The sequence below is a fragment of the Pinus tabuliformis genome, chromosome 1_2 (assembly GCF_031772625.1).
Source record: "Pinus tabuliformis cultivar Carrire ecotype Pingquan chromosome 1_2, CPIR1, whole genome shotgun sequence".
In the NCBI taxonomy this organism is placed as follows: Eukaryota; Viridiplantae; Streptophyta; class Pinopsida; order Pinales; family Pinaceae; genus Pinus; species Pinus tabuliformis.
Window position 1 is genome coordinate 257,687,916 of NC_142298.1, and position 24,926 is coordinate 257,712,841.

A 24,926-nucleotide genomic window follows, 5' to 3' on the forward strand; every position below is an offset into this window, starting at 1 on the left:
GAGAGGGTTACATGGGGCAAACTTTCCGAATATCTACTTCCGAATAGAGAGTTATTACTGTTGGATTATTTTCGTTGTCGGGTGAGCCAGTTTGGCACCTAGTTGTAGTCAGAAAGACTGCATAATAATATAACCCTCAGAATTGTTGCAACGGTTTTCCCAAGTTGGGTTTTTCTAGGGACGATTGTCCAAAAATAACAGTGTCACTTGTGTGTTTGTTTATTTCTTCCAGTTGTTGATCTGTAGATGGTTGAGACTATATTGTGTTTATTTCAGTGTTTATATGGTTAAATAACTTGTTCGTAATTAATAAGTAGGAGAAATAAACCAGAGAATACAGATAAAATTTCTAACGGGTAATACTTAGAAATTTCAACATCCCTACTGCTACTACGAACTGAGATGAAGAAGAACTCCCTTCTAGGGTTGGCACTCGAATTCCACCGAGGTAAGGGTTGAGATCTTTGCTCAGAGACACTCGTGTGCTAAACAAAACAGTAACCCGGCTAAGCAGCTTGACCAACTAAGATTGAGTTTAATATGTCAAAAGATAAGATATCCAAATGAGGAGAGTTTCCTTCCTTACAATAGATTTCGTTGAGCACTTTTCCCTCCATTTTCAATTTTTCCCTCCATCATGGGTCCCTCACCTAACCATCGATTTCCACTCCATGCAAATCGAAATAGGGAATGTGTATTCCCCTAGTATGGGTGGCCCCCACGTATACTTAACCACATCACATTAACTTCTACTAAGTCATGCCTCCTAATAAATCGAATGGGCCCCCGTCACCTCCAAAATTGGCCCCAAAATGTAGAAATTCATACTGCTCCAAAATAATTTAGGAAGGGATGTGACAGTCCTCCCCTCCCAAATGTTGCTTGTCCCCAAGCAACTTCAATGTTGGATGCTCAAGTATGTGCACGCCCTCCCAAGTAGCATTCTCAACCGGCAAGCTCCTCCAATGCACCAAAAATTGCTTGTCCCCAAGCAATGCCTGAACGAGCATCATCTCTAACTATTGCTCCCCATTGTCACTGCAACATGTGCCAGGGTCCAAGATGTGCCACTAAATCGTCCCTGACCTTAGCACTGTCCTGATATGAAAGAATCCTTCAATACCAGGATCCCAGGCCATCCTGTCGAACATGAAGCTCCCCTCACTCCACTCACTATCCTGCCTGGTGCAAGTACCAGAAATCTCGTGCTCCATTAGTGACTCGTTAAAGCCCAATGGAAGATCTATATGATCTCCCCCTACAGTAGTCAGTGCATCCCTAAAGGTTATTGAGTTGTGAAGAGTTGTGATGCCCCAGTTCCCTGCTAGTCCCAGAGTGGTGCCACCATGCTGACGTTGCGCTACTCTGACTATGTCATACTCCCCATCGTGCGCAGACAATATCCTCCTCTCCTGGAACTCGATGGTGGAATACTGAAAGAGGCGAGACACATCTTGCTTAGGCATCTCCATGGTGCCAAGGCCTACCCATCTAAATCTAACTTCGAACCTGTGCAGCAACAGAGAATGTCTGCCTCCCCATATGATGAAACCCTCTGTGAACCCCCATGTGTCATCCCAAGAGTGAACTATATCACTCTCTGCCACGAATCCGCTCATCACGAGTGATCTATCGATCAACTAAATCCCTGCATCCCATAGCGAGACATGTTGTGGCATAGCCCTAACAACTGATGGAATCCCTCTGGCCCTCATCTCTAGTCCCTGCATGCCACCCATATATACGCTCCATACATCATGAACTAATCTGAGGCATGCTAAATTGTCCTGTGCCTGCCACTGTGTAGTACTGATAACCACTAGAAGCCACGTGTGCCAAGTAGCCACCCCCTGAATGCAACCAATAGATGGGCATTTGATACGCTCAATCGAATCAGTGTATGCGGATCCATCCTACTCCTACCAACCATCGCCACTGGTTCGGCTACCCGCCTTCTAGAGAATGTGTCGATACAATGTCGGGAACCCAGATACATATTGGACAATTGTCTCAGTCGTACACGTATCCTTTGCTCATGCATGGTCCAGACATGCCCTGTGGAAAGAGTGACACATGTCTCCCCTGTGACCAACTCCCCAGGCATAGGATCCGTGATGAATGATATGCCATCCATGTTGGTGATCACCTCATCCCTTGACCAGTGGATGTCAACTCGCACACCGACTCGATGCCCCTGCTAAGACATCTCCTATCTATCGCACCAAGTGTTATCCAAATATCTTGGGTGAGCTCCCCGTCCCATGTTGTTCGTGCCCAGAGTGTCAAACGACAACAACCAGAATGCCTGTTCCTGTAAGTGAAGTAGAAAAGGGTCAGGCATGTGAGTCCCCGCGGATACCATCAAGTATCGTTCCTCTGTGTCCCCATCGATTCTGGGTGAACTACACCCAAAGGTATGCCCGGTATCTCTGTCCATGGGTGTCCCTAGAGGCAACACTCCAAGACTTCTATGTGCAACACCATACACCTCTGCATACCCCCGATCATCCCAGTACTCATGGACATGCCACTGTACACCTCTGCATACCCCCTTAGCTCCTCTCGCTGCTAGCTGAGTTGGGACACCTGTTTGACCCCTTAGATCTACCCAAAAAATTCTACAAAACTACAAGTGTGATCCTTGCCCAAAACTCAGAAAAACCCGAAGAGGGTTTCCCTTGGTTCCAACCTTCAAAAATTGACCCTTCACAGCGTGGCCTGTTGTTGCTTTGACTGATGCTGTCAATCTCTGTTGTCCCAACTCTAGCAATCCTCCTCAAATGGCCCTCCAAATGATCTCTCAGCATCCCAGCTCCAAACTCCCCCAGATGGTGCTACCCCAAAGAGTCTCACTCCAATGATTGCACAGTCATGGAGGAGATGTTGCAATCCTACGTGTGATGAAATGAGAGTTGCGTGTAGGATGACCCTCTTGTTTGTAGCTTCCCTCTATACTCCTGAAAATGATGAAAGGATGCTCCTATCTCCCCAACTTCTCGGAGTGCCTCACATTGTGACTGCGCAATCCCTGCGTTGTTGTTACCCCCCTTCTGCTAGTACTCAACTTACAACTATTGTAACTCGTCTCCCTGTTGTTGCTATGAACTGAGATGAAGAAATCCCTTCTAGGGTTGGCACTCAAAGTCCACCGAAGCAATGGTTGAGATCTCCACTCGAAGACACTCGTGTGCTAAACAACATAGTAACCCGGCTAAGCAGCTCAAGCAACTATGATTGAATTCAATATGTCAAAAGATAAGATATCCAAATGAGGAGAGTTGTCTTCCTTATATATATTTCGTGGAGCACATTTCCCTCCATTTTTCCTCCATCGTGGGTCCCTCACCTAACCATCAATTTCCCCTCCATGCAAATCGAACTAGGGAATGTGTATTCCCCTACTATGGGTGGCCCCCTTGTATACCTAACCACATCAAATTAACTTCTACTAAGTCTTGCCTCCTAATAAAATCAAATGGGGCCCCATCACCTCCAAAATTGGCCCCAAAATGTAGAAATGAATACTGCTCCAAAATAATTTAGGAAGGGGCATGACACAGAACCTGCAATTGTTCTGTAGTTCGTCCTCGTGAAGCACAATAATTTGGCCCTCTTTTTGTAACCTCCTTGTTGTATCACTTCAACTCCATGTGAGATCAATGATTAGCTAGGGTGGTTTTACAACCACCAAAACCAACTGCCACCAACTAGGGTGTATATTCCAACAGCGAAACTGGCAAATATTGAGGGTTCCTCCTTCACTAGTAAGGTGCTCAAGCTACTATTCAATTCACCAATAATTCTTCCATCTCCCCCTTGAGTCTCTTTCTCTATTTAATAATATTTTCCTCCTCCAAAAACCATGACTGGTGAGCAAAAATCATGGGTCACTTTATTTTTTCCAAAATGACTTTTACCAACTTTATTTAATTATTTATTAATTTATTAATTTATTCTATTGACACCCTTTTTCTATCAATAGCCCATGGGGATCCAAATAGGCAATGACTCCAACCCTCTCCTGCTCCTATGGATTAGAAAGGGACATGTCACATTACAGTCCTCCCTTCTTCTGGACTTAAAACTTTGACCGATGCCTTGTCCAACTTTGATGCTTCTCTTCCTTTATTCGCTAGGTACATCTAGCAAGTAACAGATGGGACTCGACTTCCTTTATTGATCAATAGTTTGACCTCTTCATCAGAGACCGACTCGCTCTTTGAGGAAACACAAATCGGGAACTTGTAATTGTTCTTTATTTCGTCCTCCTAAAGCACAATAATTCAGCCCTCTCTTTGTAACCTCCTTATTGTATCACTTTGACTACCTACAATATCAATAATTAGCTAGGGTAGCTTTACAACCACTAAAACCAACCGCCACCAACTAGGGTGCATATTGCAACAGCAAAACTAAGAAATATTGAGGGTTTCTCTCACACTCAAGAAGGTGCTCAAGATGCTATTCAATTCAACAATAATTCTTCCATCTCCCCCTTGAGTCTCTTTCTCTATTTAATAATATTTTCTTGCTCTAAAAACCACGGGTGGTAAGAAAAAAACCCTAGGTCACTTTATTTTCTCTATTATCAAGTTTATTTAATTATTTATTAATTTATTTTATTGACCCCTTTTTTCTATCAGTAGCCCATGGGAATCAAGATAGGTTATGACTCCAACCCTCTCATGCTCCTATGGATTGGAAAGAGACATTACAATCCTCCCTTCCCAGATTTGTTGGTCCTCAAGCAATTGCAAGCTAGGATACAACAACACTTGTTCAGCTTCCCATGTAGCACCTTCCACTGGCGAGCCCCTCCATCGAATTAGATAATCCCGGATGACTCTACTCCTCAACTTCCTCTCCCTCATTTCTAGGACCTCCTTTGGAGTGAAGACCAATTTCCCTTCCTCATCAAGTGGTGGAAGATCTATTGTGGCCTTGACTTGTTGTCCAAGCACCATTTTAAGGCAAGATACATGGAAAACATTGTGAATCTTGCTTTCTTCCAATAATTCCAGTTCATAAGTAACCCCCCAATCTTCCTAATCACCTTGTAGGGCCCATAGAATCGCGACTTTAGTTTCTCAGAGCCACTCTTTTTCAAAGATGATTACCTATATGGCTAAAATCCCAGGAAAACAAGATCCCCCTCCCAAAAGCTACGCTCCATCCTATGGCAATCTGCATACATATTGGATTAATTTTGGGCTACCTGTAGGTTCTCCTTGAGGATTATAAGAATGTCTTAACTCACCCGCAACCAATCCCTAGCCATTTGTGCCCTGTTGTCTCCTAGTGCCATCTCAATGAATGTAGAAGCATCATACCCATACATGTTCTGAAAGGAGTCATCCTGATAGACATATGGTAGGTGGTTTTATAACAGTACTCACCCAAGTGCAACCACCTAATCCAAGTTTTCTGTTGCCCGACCACATAGTTCCTCAAATATCCTTCCACCCATTTGTTGGCAATCTCTGTCTAGTTGTTTGTCTGCAGATGATAATTGGTACTTGGGGTCAGCTCTGTACCAAATAATCTAATTAGTTCCTGTGAAAATGCACTGAGAAATCTACTATCTCGGTCACTGACAATGTGTTTGGGAACTCCATGCAATTTGAAGAGCTCCTAAAAGAATGTCTCTACCACCTGTGTCGTTGAGTAGTCAGAAGATATGGCCATGAAATGAGCAAATTTTTTTAGCCCATCCAACACTACAAAGATACGGTCTCAACTTGTACCTTTGGAATCCCTGTAATGGAATCCATCAAACAGCTTTCCCATTTTTTATCTGGGATCTGCAACAGTCATAGTAGACTTGCCAGATGAATCTTTTCTATTTTATTCTCTTGGAAAATAGCACATTCTGCTACATGTCCAAACAGCCCCCCTTGAGGCACTTCCACACAAATCTCTCTCGTGCCTGTATGTATGTTTTGAAGAAACCTTGGTATCTGGCTAGGTGAGTCATGGATGACCCTCATGATTCTCTCCTTGAGTCGTGACTCAAGGACCAAGAATATCTGTCCTTTGTATAAGATAATGTCATTGGCAACCCTATACCTTTCATCCTGAATTACTCCATCCATCACATCACATGCAAGTTTATTCTTTGAGTACTCAACAAGTAAAAGTGCCTTCCAATCACTATTGATTTCCATGAGAGTACAAGCCACTGGTATCCTAGAGAGAGCATCCTCCACCACTTTCTTCTTCCCCTTCACATACTCAATGTTGAAGTCATAGGCCTAAATTTTGCTGACCTATTTCTATTACCTCTCGCAGGGATCCTTTTGTTCCAAAAAGCAGTGTTGATAATATCGCCGAGATATCGGCGATATTCGGAAATATCGCGATATTTTCGGCGAGCCGATATATCGCCGACAAAATATCGCGATATTTTAGGCTTTTGAAAATATCGCGCAATTTCCGAAATATCGCGCGACGATCGAAAATATCACCCGGTGACTGTAAAATTTTTATGCATGGCCTATAAAAATCTGATTTTGGTTTTTTTCATATCATTTTCATTTTTGATTGCTGGAGAAGGAAGGGGAGAGCTATGTGGTTGCTGCCAAGGAGGGTTTGAGCGTTCTAGGCCCTAGTATTGATATGCTATTCATGGTAATGTTAAATTCTTAAAGTGAAAGTGACATTCTCCTTAATCTTCATTTTCATCCTTTTACTTAAATTTTTAACATTACCATGAAATGACTCAGGATGTTTGAGAGTGGTTCCGGCCTCATTGGATTTCATATGGAGAAAGAAGAATTTTAGATTTCGTTCAAAATGCAGCAGACTTATCAGTTTTTTAGGATTTCAGGATTGGGAGATTGTAATGTTTCCAGGTGACACCGCCTACCCGGGCTACCCCTGCCACCAGTAGAGGACGTGGTCTACCTCCTATAGCTCCTACTTCTAGTTCTTCAGCTTCTAGAGCATAGCAAACTCCACTGCCAACTCCACCAGCACCAGCATCTACATCTAGAGGGAAAGGGAAAGCTGTGGCATTTTCTCGCAAGAGGGGCAGAGGAAATCAATAGGATTAGACTTTAGTTATTTTCTTATGTGCTTGTAAGTTGTACATGAACAATGAACATTGAATATTCAAGAATCAAGACCAAGCATATCACATTCTGATTTCTAAATAGTAAATTTTGATTCTATTTATGTTTTTTAAGTGAACTATGAACTTTGAGAAGAAATTATATTTTAATTTGATTAGATAAGCTGCAACCTGCAATTTAATATGGATAAAAAACTATATTTCGGTATATATATATATATATATATAAAACGTGTCCCCCGTGTCTTGTTTCCAGGTCATTGCGTTTCGTATTGAATACTCGTATTTATGTGTCCTCGTGTCATGTGACTTAGCTTAGACAATATTGACGTATTGTCTCCGTGCAGGGTGGAGTCTGAGGAGCCCCTCTTGGAGGAGTCACCTTCATGGTTAGAGCAGTGGCAGATGATCCATTAGAGCAGGGGCAGCAAGAGGAGGACTCAGAGTCAGAGGAGCAACAACGCTCAGAGGAGGAGGAGGAGGAGGACACTGCGGGAGCATCAACATCAACACCATCTACTATAGATATAGGAGAGCATTGCCCCATACCTAGTGTTGACCTCTACTGGTCAACTAACCATGCAGTGCACCCCGTTTTTCTCGACAGAAAGAAGCAGCCCCTGATCAGCATGTCCGTGCCATCCTGCCATCATCAGCAGCTTGATCTTTTTGATTGTAAACCCAGTCTGCATGTATTAATTGTAAATAATCTTAGCAGACATGAGTCATGTATGTATTTTGCCTAGGTGGACCTAACTTTCTGATGATAATCTACGTCCCGGAAGGTTTTTCGTCTCACCGATCCACGGATCGGCAGAGTTTTCCTTCAAACCTGACCCCAAAGCCGGGATTGATTTTGTCATTAGAACTTTAGGAGAATCCTAGTGTGTTGATCTGCTAGATTATCGTGGTGTCGCAGAGCTGGGTGATTTATGAGGGTCTGTATTAAGTGGGCTTGTCCCCTTGAGATGTAAATTGTAAAAGTCATGATGTAATGTGTCCTGAGGGTCGAGAAATGTTTTAAATCCCCTCATGAGTCCTAAGTCCTAGGTCCTAGGTGATGTTTCCGAAAGCTTAGTTCAGTGATCCATGTTAAATGAATTAAAAATTTAAAAAATGAATAAAAATAATAAAATAATAAAAAATTAAAAAATGAAGCAAAAACCCTAACTAATAAAATAATAATATTTTAAGTTAATAAATCGACGGATGAGATCAAGAGATGTCTTGATCCTCATCAACGGTCGAGATCATTTCTACATGGATCACTCGAACTAGCCGTTAGGATCATTTCCTTTATATAGGGTCTTAGGGGGTCATTTCAAATCATCTGATCTGTGAGTCTGTACTGAAAGCTCTCTTGTAAACTGATTTCTGATTTATAAAAAGACTTTGGGGTTCAAACTGGCTGGTGTTACTCTCTGGAATTGCTGTGAGGTTTTCATTTTTTCTGCATATTTCAGTTTTCAGCAGTTAATAATAGCTGGTTTTCAGAGCATTGTGGGTACAGGTATCTTGCTCATGTGCTAGGGTTTGAATGTTGTAGGGTTTTTGGAATAATGGCAGGTATCTCCATTATTCCTTGAATTCTAGCAGCATTTCTTGCCCTCTTTGCTGATGTTTGCTTGAAGTGTGCAGGAAACCTTTAGGTGCAGGGTATTTGTGGGCGTTTGGGGAAGTTCTGGGCTGAACCAGCCGACTCCCAAACGCTGTTCTGTGCAGAGCCCAGCTGATTGTGCCCTGGGTTAATCCTTTTTAAAAGTTTATTTCATAATTTACATTGAGAAATTTTCTTTCTGCTCACAGTAAAGTTCAAGTTTTTCTGATATTTCAAAAAAAAAAAAAAAAAATTACTGCAATTATTGTTAAATTTGGCTGTCCAAAGCTGTAAATTTTGTTATTCTAGCTAACTTTTCGAGGGTTTTACTCTGAAATTCTGCATATATCTGCGAGATTTTGTTGTCTGTCTTTCAGGATTATAGTGTTGCTGTCCTGAGAATAAAAGTGCTCTCTTTGGAAGCTGGCATAAGCGTGAAATTTTTTTTTTGTGTCGCCGAGTAAAAGGAACCAGGTACTTCATATGTTCAACGTGGTCGATTAATGTGAAATGAGCAACACGTTATCTCATGCAGGCATCAGGTAAGTCCGTCGTGAACGCTGATATATCTCTCAGAAAGTCGATTTACAATTTCGAGCTTAACTTATTAAGGGTTTGGTAAATGCATAGAACAGATTTCTCGATTTTTCTTTCTCTCAGAACGCAAATCTCGATATATTTTGAGCCATATTTATCTCCGAAATCTTAGTTTCTGGTCCAAATCTTTTCGATTTCGTATTTCCGTCAGCGTATGATCGTGTTTGTCTGGCGTGTTTAAATTTTTTTTGTGTTTCGAGCCTTTCCCCTGGACGTCACCTATACGCAGAAATTCTGAAGCATAGCCTGATTAGCTTTCCACCCAGCGCTCCTTCTCTCAGTGATACGAGTTAGTTGCTGTTTCATTTCACTTGTCCCCTCCCTCGCAGGTTTGCTTTTTTCGGTTTCATGGTCCTCGACTGGTTGCATCACCTGTTGGTTTCATGCTAAATACGCCGCCGTCAAGGTTTTTCGCAGCAGATAAAAACGTCTTCTCTCATCGACAATCGATCAGCAAGTTCTCAAATCCGTCACCCGTCCCCTCCTGCAAAATTTCTTCACGTGTCCGATCTTTTCCTTGGCGTTGGGGCTGGTCACGGTTTTCCCTTCATTCATTGGTGATACATTATCTTGCAACGTGCTTTGTTTTGGTCGTTTGAGCCAGTCTTAGGATATACATCCGCCGTCTCAGCGTTTGCATTGTCCGGCCTTCGTTGCATATCTGAAACCTGTCACCAGGCATAGCCTTTCGCGTTTCTGAAGCCGAGTTTCATCTCATTGCAGTCGTCTTCTTTTCTCGTGGGCTGTTTGTTATGCGTGGATAGGGAGGCGTGCAGTTAGGGTTAGGTCTCCATACGTTTTTCGCTGCCCATCGCGTGGTTTTTTTTGATGCGTTCCCTTTTCAGTTTTGTTCCCATTCAATTAGGTTTCAAATAGATTTAGATTTAAATTTTTATAGTTTTGTTTTAGATTTTAATTAGTCTTTAGAATTAGGATTTTAATTAGATTTTAATTTTCCTTCTAAATAGTTTCAAAAAAAATAAAAAAAAATATTTTTAAAGTTAGATTTTAATTTTTTTTAGGAATCAGGTTTTAGGAGATTTTAAATTTTTAGATTTGATTTTTATTTTTATTTAAAAAAAAAAAAAAAAAAATTGAAAAATAAAAAAACAAAAAAAAAAAAAATATTCTGGAAAAGTTTCTTGCTTGCCAGATCCAGTTACTTATGTTCAGATTCAAAAGTTGTTGATGCATGAATTATAGCTGCATATCCTGTCTAGTCAATAACTGCTTGGTTGTTTAAAGCACTCATTTCTTTTAAGTTGCTGGATATTGTTATTTGATGAACATTGTGTTTTACTGGATATTTAAAGCATTGTTCTCTTTATTTGATGTTAAGTGATTGCTGCCTGTGGTTCATATTCTTATATCGTCCAGTTAGTAATCATTTAAGCACCAAATCTCTTAAGGCACTGATCTATCAAATTAATAAAATCATCGTAGTGCATCTCGTCTCCCGGCCCAACTGTTTGGCAGTTGGCCTTCATCTTTCCTCAGGGACTACCCCCCTTAGCCGTGGGAGACAGGCTTAAACGGAGGGATCGGGGATCAGGGTGACAACCCCCGGTCTGAGCGTTGTCGTGCCAGTTTGCGCGACAACATTTTTTGGCGCCGTTGCCGGGGACAGAGTTTTTCTGTTCTTGGGGTTTCATCGACATTCAGCTTCTCATCTTCTCATCTCTCATTTGAGCTGGCAGATTCAAATATTTTGGCATCTTTTCATCACATATCAGCAGCATCTCTTCGGTTTTGTTTCTTGTTTGGGTGGCGACTCCATTTTTCTCATTTTTCCCAGACAAGAAGCTTTCCTCATATCTGCTTGTGTTTACTTTTTGGATCCTAGAATCAGATTTATTGTTTCAAGTGGCGACTCCACTTCTCTCATCTCTTAATTTTCTTGAGCAGAAATCTCTTTCTATCATCCATTTGATCCCTTACTGTTCATCATGGATTATTCATGTAGGCCATGTCATTTTACTAATAATCTCCATGATCTTCCGAGAGAGGCCATTTCTAAATTACTTAAGTTCTCGGGTGATGGTCCGGTCGCTATTAAACATCATTTAAACATGTTTACTTGTGTAAAGATCTTGTATTGTAGATTTCCTCAGTATAATCATGAAGACTTCAAGATGCGTCTATTTGTCCATTCTTTAGAGGGTGATGCCTTGAAATGGTTTAATAATTTTCCTAATGATTTTTTCACTTCTTTACAAGACATTCTCGATGCTTTTAAAGATAGATATGATAGTTCAAACAGCTTGCCTTCTACCTCTAAAACTGTGCAAAAAGAATAAAGTAATCATTTAGGCACCAATCTAACAAGGCACTGGTCTGCTCAATTAATCAAATCCATCGAGTCCTTTTCATATCGTATCTCGTGTCTCCCAACCAACTGGTCGCCAGTTGGTCTCATCATCTCACAGGGACTCCCCCCCTTAGCCGCGGGAGACAGGCTTAAACGGAGGGATCGGGGATCAGAGTGACAGCCCCCGGTCTGAGCGTTGTCGTGTCAATCTGCGCGACAACACCTAGCACTCATTATTTGACATTAGGTGCAGAGGCAGGGTCAGGGCCTCCTACTACTAGGGGCAGGCCTGGCAAACAGCCCATCATGTTTTCCCGTAAAAGGGGGAGAGGGCAGTGATTTCAGATAGATAGCTGCTAGTTTTATTTGTTATGCTACATATAACTCATGATGATGAGATACTTTTATATATGTGATGTTATTTTGTATTGGTTCTCCACATTTGAGTCCTTGAATGGACAATTATCAGGGATTAGCAGGATTTGGTATCGCCTTTGATGTATCATTTCTATTTGACATCATATATATTAGTGTTTTCTTCATATTTATGTGCCAATGTGTTTATTTCATGTTGTTATTGCTTTATATGTTTAAAAATCTTTAAAAAATGAATATATTATGCATTTTTTATGCTTGCCGATATTTTCGCTGATATTGCCGATAAGATATTTTCTGGAGCCTCGTCGATATTTTCCCGATACCGATATTATCAACACTGCCAAAAAGTATCCCAAGTTGTTGTGATCTGTCTTGAACATGAACCTTCCTCCCACCAAGTACTGCCTACTTTGTTAGTGCATGCAATATGGCCAACATTTCCTTGTCATATATCGAGTAGAGCCTCTCCGGCTAGTGCCACTAAGATGGACCTCATGCATAGTCTCATTAGACCCACATTTCTTTACTACTGGAAAGACTGGGGGGTGGTGTAATTTTTGGAGTCAAACAGGGCCATCACTAGGACAGTTTAGGTTATTGCTGCATCATCAGATGCAAGGGAGCTATTCCCTGGTCCATTGTTCAAGCAAAGTTTGTGGCCCTCCCCTTCATGATTCAAACCATCTTTGGACAAGTTTCCCTCTTGCATTGAGTTCAATTATTTGTAGACTCTTCAGTAAGCAAAGACCGCTTCCCTTATCTCACCTACTGCTCTTCAAAGCCCATAGGCACTCTAGTACCTCTATTCAATCTCATTGTTGGTTTGTCAAGGCCTCCTACCTACTTCAATATATTTGTATCTCGATTAATTGCCTCCCCCCATTCAAATACTCACTTGATGCCCCCAAATGACTCTTGTTGAATAAGCAAGAGTTAAATAAGATCATCAAAGAGGATATCATCAGACAGTTCATTCAGGCTGTATGTGTTGATCCTCCAAAAGGGCTAAGTCCCAAGATGGCATTCTATGCAAAGCACTTTCTGGAGCTAAGAGATGGTCTTATTGTTTGTCACCCCTACATGCTCAGACATTCGATCCATGTTCTGCATATACCTCTTGGACAATTTTGGGTTGGTTCTCATTGTTTTTGGGTGGAAACTGACCATCACACCATCTGGGAGGAGAGGATCCACCATCTCTACCATCTTCATGAGACCAAGATAGAGGAAAACCTCATCTTCAGATACCCAATCTACTACAAGATTAGAAGATGATTTTACTACCTTTTCAGTGAGTCCCAAAACTCTCTATCTAGGTTTGTCCATTTTTTGACCCTGGAATGTTCGGCCTTGTACATGAAGGAGGCCCTTGAACTCAAATCTCACTTAATCCACCCTTCTGAACCTGATCTAGAATCAATATGATCAATTACAAAATTCCTTTTGATGTTTCCAATAGATATAGTCACCCAAGAGGCAGGGAAACAACCGTGTTACATCAGATATCATATTTGTGAGACACTGGGAGGGCATTGGCACTTAACCAGGTAGATCCTTACAGTCCTATTCCCTCAACTCCAAGGATAACTCACACCACACCAATAGTCTAGCTACCTCATCCAAACCACAATCATGAAATCGTGCATCAAAACAGCAACACATATCTCATACCTTATCCCCCAGCTCTTATAGATTATCCAATCAATCATCTATCATGCATTGGCTCCCTTTGGTCTTGGATGCCAGAAGAGAGGGCTTCAGGGGATGCTGATCATCCCCCAGGAAAGACATCCCCCAAGGAGTGTCAATGGCTCTCGACCTTTGGCTCTCCACTGCACTTGCGTGCATCTACATCATTGCTTTGTTTCACTTCATCATATTATCATGATTTAGGTTTGTTATACTTCTTTGTATGGGTTAGATTTGCTTATTTCATGATTCACCAAGAGCAGCTTTACCATTCCCACTGTGTCCTCTCCAATGTACATAGCAGTCCCATTGACCTATTTGATGTTGCTCGTTAGACATCAATAAAATTATTTTATCTTATCTCTCTTCTTTTCTAGTTTTTTTTTCTGATAAGCAATTTGTTCTGTAACAGCTATCTCATGTTCTCAGATTACAAATTTTGATGTAATCTTGAAATTGAGAATATATAAGAACTACATTTTTTCAAATAATGTTCTGCTGATAGTTGTCTGATGTAAGCTTCTTAAAAACTCATCTTAAGAATCTTTCATTGTAGTACAGCTACCTGTGCTGCACTGCTGCCACTGTAAATCACCTAACTATTTTGTTTGACATGATGTAGAAACTAGAAGACAACTTTTCATCCCGAAATGCTTACTGTATAAGACACTCCGTGAATAAGGACACTCTGCAAGCATATATCTTCATTTGTATCACAGGCCATACACAGTGCATAGAATCAACCTAGTTTCCTTTCAAGGCCCCATCCTGATCTCGCCTACCATACAAAATTTAAGCAAAATCTTACAGAAGGTATCAAACACCAAAAATACATTAAAGTGACAGCTTCTGACCTGGCATTTGACGCATGTGACATGTCTAGCTTCAGATCCTTTAACACAATAGTAATCATTCGACCAAACCACATAAAAAATTTGAAATTGCAAACTTGCAACTGGATATATTTTGACAAACCATGCAGCTTAGGTTTGGGCCAGTTAGCTTAACTTGCAATTTTCTGTGTACCACCAAAATTTGAATATCTACAAAACATTACTTGCTACAGAACTTGAGCATTGCCGAGAGTGGTCCACCATTCCTTGCCTTGTCTGTCAAACAACATGCTCTTTTATTTTCCAGCTAAACACCCTAGCTGCTAAAAGAATCCCAAACAGAGGTCCAGCTTTAAGATATCTGCCATTTTTGTCCCCTAATGCAGTATATAGGATACGTCACCAACTCACACGTTGCCTAATAGTGTTTTCCTCGCACTAATCAAATGGATGCTCTGTACAATACAAGTAATTGTAACTAGAAGAACCTAAAATCCTGCTGCATGAAAATAATAAAGATAAACACAAACCTGTCTGGTACACATGGATGCAAACTGGTGACAAAATTTAATGCTTCTTGCAGGACCACATCTTGAATCCAATGTAAATAAGCAATCACACAAGCAGGTGAGCGATCAAGCCCAGTTGTGCATGTGACAAATACACGGTGATTCCTCCTCAGAAGTCGATATAAAACTCCCACAGAAAAAGGAAGCTTGCGCCGCAAGTCAACAGAGTCAACCTCCCTGTAAGAGGAAACAATTACTCTCAGTATGAAGGTGATGGAAAATTACAACCTACATAGAAGTGGGGGTTCTTTTTCAAATGCAGAGCTTTAACATGAGATGTTGAAAGAAGAAATATAAATAAGACAAGGAACGCAAAATAAGGATCAATCAATCACAGTACATGTTTGACAATGCTGGAACAAACTGCAGCTATTTCCACTCCAAAAGCATATGTTCAGAAATACAACATGAAAGATGCATCCACATATATTATATAGTAACCCAATATGGCCATTCTCTCAAGAAGGCTTCTGTATATGAGTTTTATTGCAAATGGGATGGCCTAAAAATGAATACACAGGTAGCTGTTTTGCATAATCTAAATCGTAAAATGTATGCTTATTCCATTCAAACATGGACAGTGTTACCGCTCAATTTGTATGAGGCCTACACTTCTGGTGATTTTCATCACACATCACAGGTTTGCAGGATGACATAGATGAAGCATTTGGTAGACTACAGACATATGTGCTGTAATATTCATAATTAGCCATGGCTAATTGGAATATTCGATTTTTGCTCAATTTTTTCCTTCTATAGTTATTTATAAATAAAAAAGTGAAGAAGGGGGACATAACTCACTTTTAGAATAAAAGTCACTTCCTAGTAGCACAACGTTGTGACTTAAAGGGGAGCCAAAGGGGCCAAAGGGGGACGCAGAGATGGAGCCCACGCAGACACTTGGAGGGACTACGCAGAAGGGAAGAAACACGTGGCAAGAGGGGAAATATGTTGTAGAAGGTGAGCCTTGGGATTGAGAGAGGCAAAGGCTATAAAGGAGAGAGGAGCCACTCATTTTGATCATTCATTTATCAGCATTTGTGATAGTCACTTCGACTTAGAGCACGCTGGCTGTTTAGCTAGTCTGCAGCACTATTTAGTGCATTGAGTGTCTCCGTTCGGAGATCACCCTTAGCCCCGGGGGACTTCGAGTGCCTGCTCGGGCAAGGTATTTCCATTGGCATTTCAGCAGTAGTTTCATTAGCATTTCAGCAGCTTTTTCATCAACGTTTTGGAGGACTGCGCAGCACTGAGAGGGGTGACGCAATTCTTTTTGGCAGGAGTTCTGGGTTGAGGGTTTGCAGTCAGACTTGTGTTGAGAGATAGAGCAGGGGATCAGCCCTTGCATATTGGAGAGTTTTGGCAGAGGTTTCAGGCAGATTTCTGGAGGGTTTCATTTAGTGGCAGCGCAGAGAATTGAGGGACTACACAGAACCCCAAGGGGGTGATTTTCGGGGGTCGGCCATTTCAGAAAAGCTTTCTAGGTTTTTCTGGGTTTCTCAAGTAGAGTCCGTTTCCAGAGTTTCAGCATTTTCTGAGGAGGGGAGCAGCCCCAAATCCTCATTTGATTTCTAGCAGCAGCAACAGCACGACAGTTCTCTAGCAGCTTGGACGCAGTTCAGAGAGGGGTCATTCCTTTGCTATTATGAGTGTATTTCTTCACTTGCCTTGTGCAAGTCGAAGTGCCATATTTCTTATCACCTCCTGTACTCATTCTATTACTTAGTATAATAAAATGGCTTAGCATTTCTCTCTGCATTTCTTGAGTATCTGCTTATGGTTATATTGTTATATGTTGCACCATTGATATTTTTATCTCTTGAGCTTCTTGGCTATTATACCACTTGTGTGTTTCCTCCTATACTCTTAGACAGAGTCTGGAGAGGGCTAGGTAGCCTCCGGATCTCGTCCTCTTTTCAGAGGCGACATATCTGGTAAATGCCCTCCTAGTCCATCTCTGGTTGGAGTTTGCTTGTGTTTGAGGAATATTCCTGATAAGGAATATTACAGTGGTATCAGAGCATAGATCTGGATCAGCCTGTGGAGCTAGCAATCTATGACACTGGGGGAAAAACCCTACATTTGTTACAGAGGAGGTCGGAGATACAAAGACACTGGGCATATGTTGGAGAACACTTACGGAGAGGGAGACTATGTTCCGGTGGTGGACGCAGAACCAGTGTTGCACGAAGCCCCCCCCCCCCCACGGTTCCAAGCCCCGAAGCGCGTCCCGTACGGAAGCGCCCCCCCCCCCACGGTTCCAAGCCCCGAAGCACGTCCCGTACGGAAGCGCCTAGGAAGCTTGGCCGGAAGCGGCGCTTCCCGAATTCGGAAGCGCCACTTCGGCATTTTTTGCCGCTTCCTGGACTTTTCGGAAGCGTGGCGCTTCCGAAGCGCCAAAGCGCGCTTTGTACGACGCTTCGGGTGTCGGAAGCGTGGCGCTTCGAAGGGGGAAGCGTACGCTTCCGTACGCTTTCCGTACGCTTCTGGAAAAGCTTCCGGAAAAGCGTTTAGGAAATCTTTTTTTTTTCAATTTTTATTTTTATTTTTGGTGAGTTTTCTTGTTGGGGGTGGGTCCACCTTGGGTTAGGGTGACGAATGAAGGCAAAAAAAATATAAATATAGCAGATGCTCCCTCATGGTAATGTTAAATTCTTAAAGTAAAAGTGACATTCTCCTTTATTTTTCATTTTCATCATTTTACTTAAATTTTTAACATTACCATGAAATCACTCAGGATGTTTGAGAGTGGTTCCAGCCTCATTGGACTTCATATGGAGAAAATAGAATTTCATATCCTATTCAAAATTCAGCAGACTTAATAGTTTTCAGTAATTCAGGATCAACGGGATTGTGGCATTTCATTAGATTATATCAAGTATGAAGGTATGAGATTAACATTTAATCAAGAGCACCAAGCCCTATATGTACCTAGTGTTGGTGGTGTTAATTGTTGAACTCCTTTGTCACGTGGCACACCCTTAGCAAAAAATTACCTTTCAATCAAGTCAAAATCATCGATCAAGCATCTTAAGCTTTTTCTACCATATTTTAAGTCTTGAGTTAGGTAGTTTGATCAAAATTGGGCAATGTTGACTAATATCCCTAGACAATCGAGGTAGAGGCAAAGGCTAGACAAGAGGAGAAGAATCTAGATTCTAAATGGTTGATGCTCGAATAATTAATCATTAATGTACAATGGATGCCATATCTATCTTGATTTATGCAAAAATATGCATGTTTTCATGTCTTCTACAATTAATTTGCTATTTGGGATGTTTGTTTTGAGTATAAATGCAAAAAAATATAAAAATATATATATATATATAGCAGACGCTTCGCTTCCTAGATTTTTGGAAAATGACGCTTCTGCTTCCAAAAAACACTTCCGCTTCGCTCCCGCTTCGTGCAACATTGCGCAAAACAGGAGGAGCCTGTGGTGAACGCAAAACAAAAGGAGCTTGTGGTGGACGCAGAGCAGGAGGCTCCGATGGCAGATGATGATGGGAAGAGATTTGCGGACATGCTCCTCAAATCGGTGCAGGATCTGTCGAGGCAGATCGAGGTGATGGGGCAGAGATTCACCGCAGTGGAGGCAAGACAGCGTGAGAGCCCACGAGTTTTCCAGTTTGGAGAGGGATCGGGTGCATCTCACCATTTGCCACAGCAGTGTGATACTGCGCAGCAGGTGGCCTCACATGCCCCTACACGCTCTAACATGCCCACTTTCTTAGGAGCAGACATGGGGGCTGTAGCCTAGTAGGAGGTAGAGCCCGGACATATGAGCGATTATTTTGCAAAGTACCAGGCCTATGGGCAGGAGTTCAGGGAAGCCCTCTCATTCAGAGATTTTTTTCAACTCCAGCGGGATAGTAGACCCCACGACCATCACATAGGGTACCAGCATTACCATGATGGTGACACCCACCATGCAGCGAGTAGATTCCACTTGACTAGGTTTGATGGTTCATCAAACAATTCGGCAAAGTCTTGGGTGGAGAAGCTGGACATTTATTTCCAGCTCAACCAGATGTCGAAGACAAAGGCCATCAAGGTGGCAACATTGCATTTGGATGGTGCGGCCCAAGATTGGTGGTTTCATGGGATGGTTACACTCGAGCACTCCACAGTGATGACATATGCCGAGTTTACCAGGAGATTGATGGAGCGATTTGATCGAAGGGATCCAGAGCAGCATTTTGTTGAGCTGACGAGGCTCAAACAGACAGGGAGCCCAGAGACCTACATTGCAGATTTCTTGAGGGTCTCCGTGATGGTGCCAGACCTATCCACGGCGCGGAGGGTCTATATGTATGTTGAGGGGTTAGCAAAGCCACTTCGGGGTTTAGTCCGATCCACTAGACCTGCCACACTCCAGGACAGTATCAACAGGACCCGGGACTTACAGGATGTCTTACACAGGACCCGGACACCTTACCCCCAGAGACAGAGTTTTCAGTCTAAGGGGAAGGATGTGAGGATTCCACCTCCAAAGGGGAATCCAGGACAAGTACAAATTGACAACGATGCCAGGAGGGAGCTAAAGAAGAAGCGGTTGTGCTTCACCTATCAGGAGCTGTGGGCACCAGGACATAGATGTGCTGCTGGCAAAGCACACTTTATTGAGGTCTTCTCCGAGAGCAGTGGAGAAGAGGATGATGAGGATGATGTGGAGGCAAGAGATAGCCATGTCGTACAGGGACCTTTGCCACCTCCACCACCACCAGCAGGTGGTGCATATTTTGCACCCACCAGAGGGGCCCTTGCAGCATTGCGAGGAGTTCCCAAGTATCTGACACTACGCGTACGGGGGACAGTACGTGGCCAACGAGTATCAGTTTTGGTTGACAGTGGGGCAACCCACAACTTCATCGATGCACAAATGGTTGAGTGGAGAGGCATACAGACAGAGAGCTTCGATGGGTTTTCAGTCTTGGTCCCAGGAGATCAGACCATGATGTGTGCTCGTTATGTTCCAGAGCTTTTAGTGACGATGGGCACCTACACATTGACTGACCACTTCTTCATGGTCGATATTCCGGACACCAACATGATACTGGGTGTTCAGTGGCTTATCACTCTAGGGAAGGTCACGACGGATTGGAAGACCCTAGAGATGGAGTGGGATGATGAGAAGAGAGGGAGGCATGAGAAGATACGGGGACAGCACACATATCCGCCTCAGACTGTTTCAGCTCATCAGATGGAGGCAGTCTTCTGGAAGGGAGACATAGAGTCGGCAGTGGAGCTGTGTGCATCAGAGGCAGGGACTACAAGGCAGACGGTACATCCAGAGATACAGTCCATCCTTGACCGGTATGCCATAGTTTTTGGGGAGATTCCACCAGGACAGCGACCGGATCGGGGATTTGAGCACACCATAGAGCTTGAGCAAGGCATACAGGCAGTGATTACCACCCCTATAGGCACCCCAAGGCCTATCGGGATGAGATTGATTGGGCTATCAAGAGTTGCTGGCTCTTGGGCACATTCGACCGAGCACGAGTCCTTTTGCTTCTTCCGTAGTGTTGGTGAAGAAGAAGGACGGTACATTGAGGATGTGTATTGACTACAGGGCCCTGAACAAGAAGACCCTGAAAAACAGGTACCCCATACCCAAGATCGATGAGTTGATGGATGAGTTGAGAGGAGCACGGTTCTTCTCAAAGATTGATTTGAGATCTGAGTATCATCAGATTCGCGTGAGAGAGCAGGACATTCCCAAGACCGCCTTCAAGTGTCACTATGGGCACTTTGAGTTCTTGGTGATGCCCTTTGGGCTAACCAACGCCCCCGCTACATTTCAATCCTACATGAATCACATCTTCCGCAGACACTTGAGGAAGTTTGTGTTGGTATTCTTTGATGATATTCTCATTTACGGCAAGACTTGGGAGGAGCATCTCCAGCACATTGAGACAGTATTGCATATCTTGCAGGAGCAGTAGTTCTATGCCAAACTCTCCAAGTGCGAGTTTGGGTTGACGGAGATGTTGTATCTGGGACACATCATAGGGGTGGACGAAGTGAGAGTCCACGAGGAGAAGATCAGGGCCATCAGAGCATGGTCGGAGCTGAGAAACGTGACAGAACTCCGGGGATTCATTGGCATTTGTACTTACTACCGGAAGTTCATCAAGAGTCTCTCCCAGCCTGCTGCACCCCGGACAGATTTGACAAGGAAGGGGGCTTTCAGTTGGTCGGATACAGTGCAGCGAGCCTTTGACAAGCTCAAGGAGGTTATGAGCAGCTGCCCAGTGCTTGCATTGCCAGATTTCATGCAGCCATTCGTTTTGGAGTGTGACGCATCGGGAGAGGGGATCGACACAGTATTGATGCAGGGAGGTCACCCTATAGCCTATGAGAGCCGGAAGCTCCTTCCGCACGAGAGGTTGTATTCTATATACGACAAGGAGATGCTGGCCATCATGCATGCATTGGCCAAGTTCTGACAGTATTTGGTAGGTAACAGGTTCAGGGTGAGGACTGATCACAACAACCTCAGATTCTTTTTGGAGCAGAAGCAGCTACAGGAGAGGCAACAGAAGTGGATCAGTAAGATCAAAGCATATGACTTTGACATTGAGTATGTCAAGGGTAAGAACAACGTGGTAGCAGATGCCCTTTCACGTAGACCAGCCACTTTGTCTCTTATGAGCTTGGATACAGACTGGAGGGCTCAACTCTTAGTAGAGTACTCCAAGGACAGGTTTGCATGTGAGGTTCTGGATGGGCAGGTGGCAGATGACAGGTACAGGGTGGTCGATGAGATCATCTATTACAGGGACCGGATCTTTTTGACTGAGGGGTCTCAGCGCAAGAAGAAGATACTACAGGCACCACATTATTCACCATTGGCAGGCCATCAGGGGTTTACCAAAACCTACAGGGCCATTAGAGAGAGGTTCTCATGGAAGGGCCTCAAGGAGGACGTACTCCAGCATATCCGGGAGTGTGATGTTTTCCAGAGGAACAAGGGAGAGATGAGCCATCCCACGGGATTATTGCAGCCTCTTCCCATTCCGGAGGGGAAGTGGGAGAGTATTTCGATGGACTTTATCACAGGGTTGCCCATGGTACAGGGCAAGGATTGTATCTTTGTTGTCGTTGATCCACTAACGAAGTATGCACATTTTTTTGCCATACCCGCACACTATACAGCAGCACAAGTGGCCGAGCTGTTCTTCAGAGAGATCTTCAGGCTACATGGTCTTCCTAAGACTATCGTCAGTGATAGGGACAGCCGTTTCATGGGCGGGTTTTGGCAGGAGCTTTTCCGGTTGGTGCGGACGAAGTTGACACAAAGTACCAGTTATCACCCACAGACGGACGGGCAGACAGAGATAGTTAACAAGTGGATGGAGGGCTACTTGCGTAACTATGTCAGTGGGCAGCAGCGAGCATGGCTGAAGTGGTTCAATCTGGGGGAGTATTGCTACAACACTTCACATCACATGTCCATTGGTATGTCGCCATTCTATGCCTTATATGGGTATCATCCTTTATCTTTTGCTGACGTGATGTTTGGTGACAGCAAGGCTCCTAGAGCCAAGATTTGGATCCAAGAGAGTCAGGATATCCTCCGAGCTCTCAAGGATAACATGGCTACAGCACAGAACCAGCAGAAGTTGTATGCCGACAGGGGTCGAGTGGAGAGACAGTTTGAGGTAGGGAACATGGTCTACCTACGATTACAGCCATACCGACAGTCATCACTGAAGTTGAAGGGGGCTGAGAAGCTCAAGCCCCGCTTTTATGGGCCATACAGGGTGATACGCAGGATTGGACAGGTTGCATATGAGTTGGAGCTGCCCCAAGGGAGCAAGATTCATAATGTTTTTCATGTATCATGCCTAAAGAAGGCATTAGGGCAGCAAGTGACAGTGACAGATGAGCTACCGCCCATGGATGATGAGAGGCATTTGGTGTTGCAGCGAGAGGCTATTACTGATACCAGGGAGAGGCTGCTGTGGAGCAGGACGGTCCGGGAATTCTTGGTGAGATGGAAGAATTTGCCGAATGAGGATGCCACTTGGGAGAGTGAGAAAATCTTGCAGTGTCCATCACTTCAGTTGCTTGAGGACAAGCAACATTTTGCCGGGGGAGACTGTAATATTCCTAATTAGCCATGGCTAATTGGAATATTCGATTTTGCTCAATTTTTGCCTTCTATAGTTATTTATAAATAAAAAGTGAATAAGGGGGACATAACTCACTTTTAGAATAAAAGTCACTTCCTAGTAGCACCAACGTTGTGACTTAAAGGGGAGCCAAGGGGGACGCAGAGATGGAGCCCACGTAGACACTTGGAGGGATTGCACAGAAGGGAAGAAACACGTGGCAAGAGGGGTAATACGTTGGAGAAGGTGAGCCTTGGGATCGAGAGAGGCAAAGGCTATAAAGGAGAGAGGAGCCCCTCATTTTGATCATTCAGTTATGAGCATTTGTGATAGTCACTTCAACTTAGAGCACGATGGTTGTTTAGCTAGTCTGCAGCACTGTTTAGTGCATTGAGTGTCTCCGTTCGGAGATCTCACCCTTAGCCCTGGGGGACTTAGAGTCCCTGCTCGGGAAAGGTATTTCCATTGGCATTTCAGCAGTAATTTCATCAACATTTCAGCAGCAGTTTCATCAACGTTTTGTAGGACTGCGTAGCACTGAGAGGGGTGACGCAGTTCTTTCTGGCAGGAGTTCTAGGTTGAGGGTTTGCAGTAGGATTTGTGCTGAGAGATAGAGTAGGGGATCAGCCCTTGCATATTGGAGAGTTTTGGCAGAGGTTTCAGGCAGATTTCTAGAGGGTTTCATTCAGTGGCAGCGTAGAGCATTGAGGGACTGCGCAAAACCCCAAGGGGGTGATTTTCGGGGGTCGGCCATTTCAGAAAAGCTTTCTGGGTTTTTCTGGGTTTCTCGAGTAGAGTCTGATTCCGGAGTTTCAGCATTTTCTAAGGAGGGAAGCAACCCCAAATCCTCATTTGATTTCTAGCAGCAGCAGTAGCACGACAGTTCTCCAGCAGCTTGGACGCAGTTCAGAGAGTGGCCATTCCTTTGCTATTCTGAGTGCATTTCTTCACTTGCCTTGTGCAAGTCAAGGTGCCATCTTTCTGATCACCTCCTATACTCATTCTATTACTCAGTATAATAAAATGGCTTAGCATTTCTCTTTGCATTTCTTGAGTATTAGCGTATGGTTATATTGTTATATGTTGCACCATTGATATTTTTATCTCTTGAGCTTCTCAGCTATTATACCACTTGAGTGTTTCCTCCTATACTCTTAGACAGAGTCTGGAAAGGGTCAGGTAGCCTCCGAATCTCGTGCTCTTTTCAGAGGCGACATATCTGGTAAATGCCCTCCCAGTGCATCTCTGGTTGGAGTTTTCTTGTGTTTGAGGAATATTCCTGATAAGGGATATTACATGTGCTTAGCTTGTAGCACTGTGCTACCAGTTGATGAAAAGATGACAATCATCTTTCAATTGATTATCATATATGTGCTTTTTCTATTGGTTTTCTTCTCTGTGATATTCCCACTTAGCAACATTGCTAAGCGAAAATATCAATTTTGCCCAATTTTGGATAAATTCACACTTGCACTTAGGAAATGTGGGTTTAGAGGCCCCACATGAATTTTCGAGTAAAGTGAAGCCCAAATATTAGAGGACAGAAGAGGAAAATCGAGCTACTAGTGGTACATGGGGGCCACCCATAGAGAAATGCAGCCCACAATGGAAACACACACACATTGGAGGGAGTTTGGTGGGGGAAAGTCAAAGTTGGGCCCACATGAGCATTTTGGAGGTTCTTTGACAAAAAGAGGAAGAGGCACTCATTTTGGTCATTCATGATTATTTGAGACTTGCCTTAGACTAGCACGCTTGAGTTGAAG

General features: G+C 43.3%; 1 protein-coding gene across 1 annotated transcript in view; it reads right to left on the reverse strand.

Annotated features, from left to right (window-relative positions):
- The window catches only part of LOC149205346 (phosphoglucan phosphatase LSF1, chloroplastic), a 449,301-nt gene that overhangs the window by 278,964 nt on the left and 145,411 nt on the right, over positions 1 to 24,926 (reverse strand). The window contains exon 6 of the mRNA XM_089395011.1: positions 15,002 to 15,217. Coding sequence (XP_089251137.1) covers positions 15,002 to 15,217 — 216 coding nt within the window. The remainder of the gene's footprint in view (positions 1 to 15,001; positions 15,218 to 24,926) is intronic.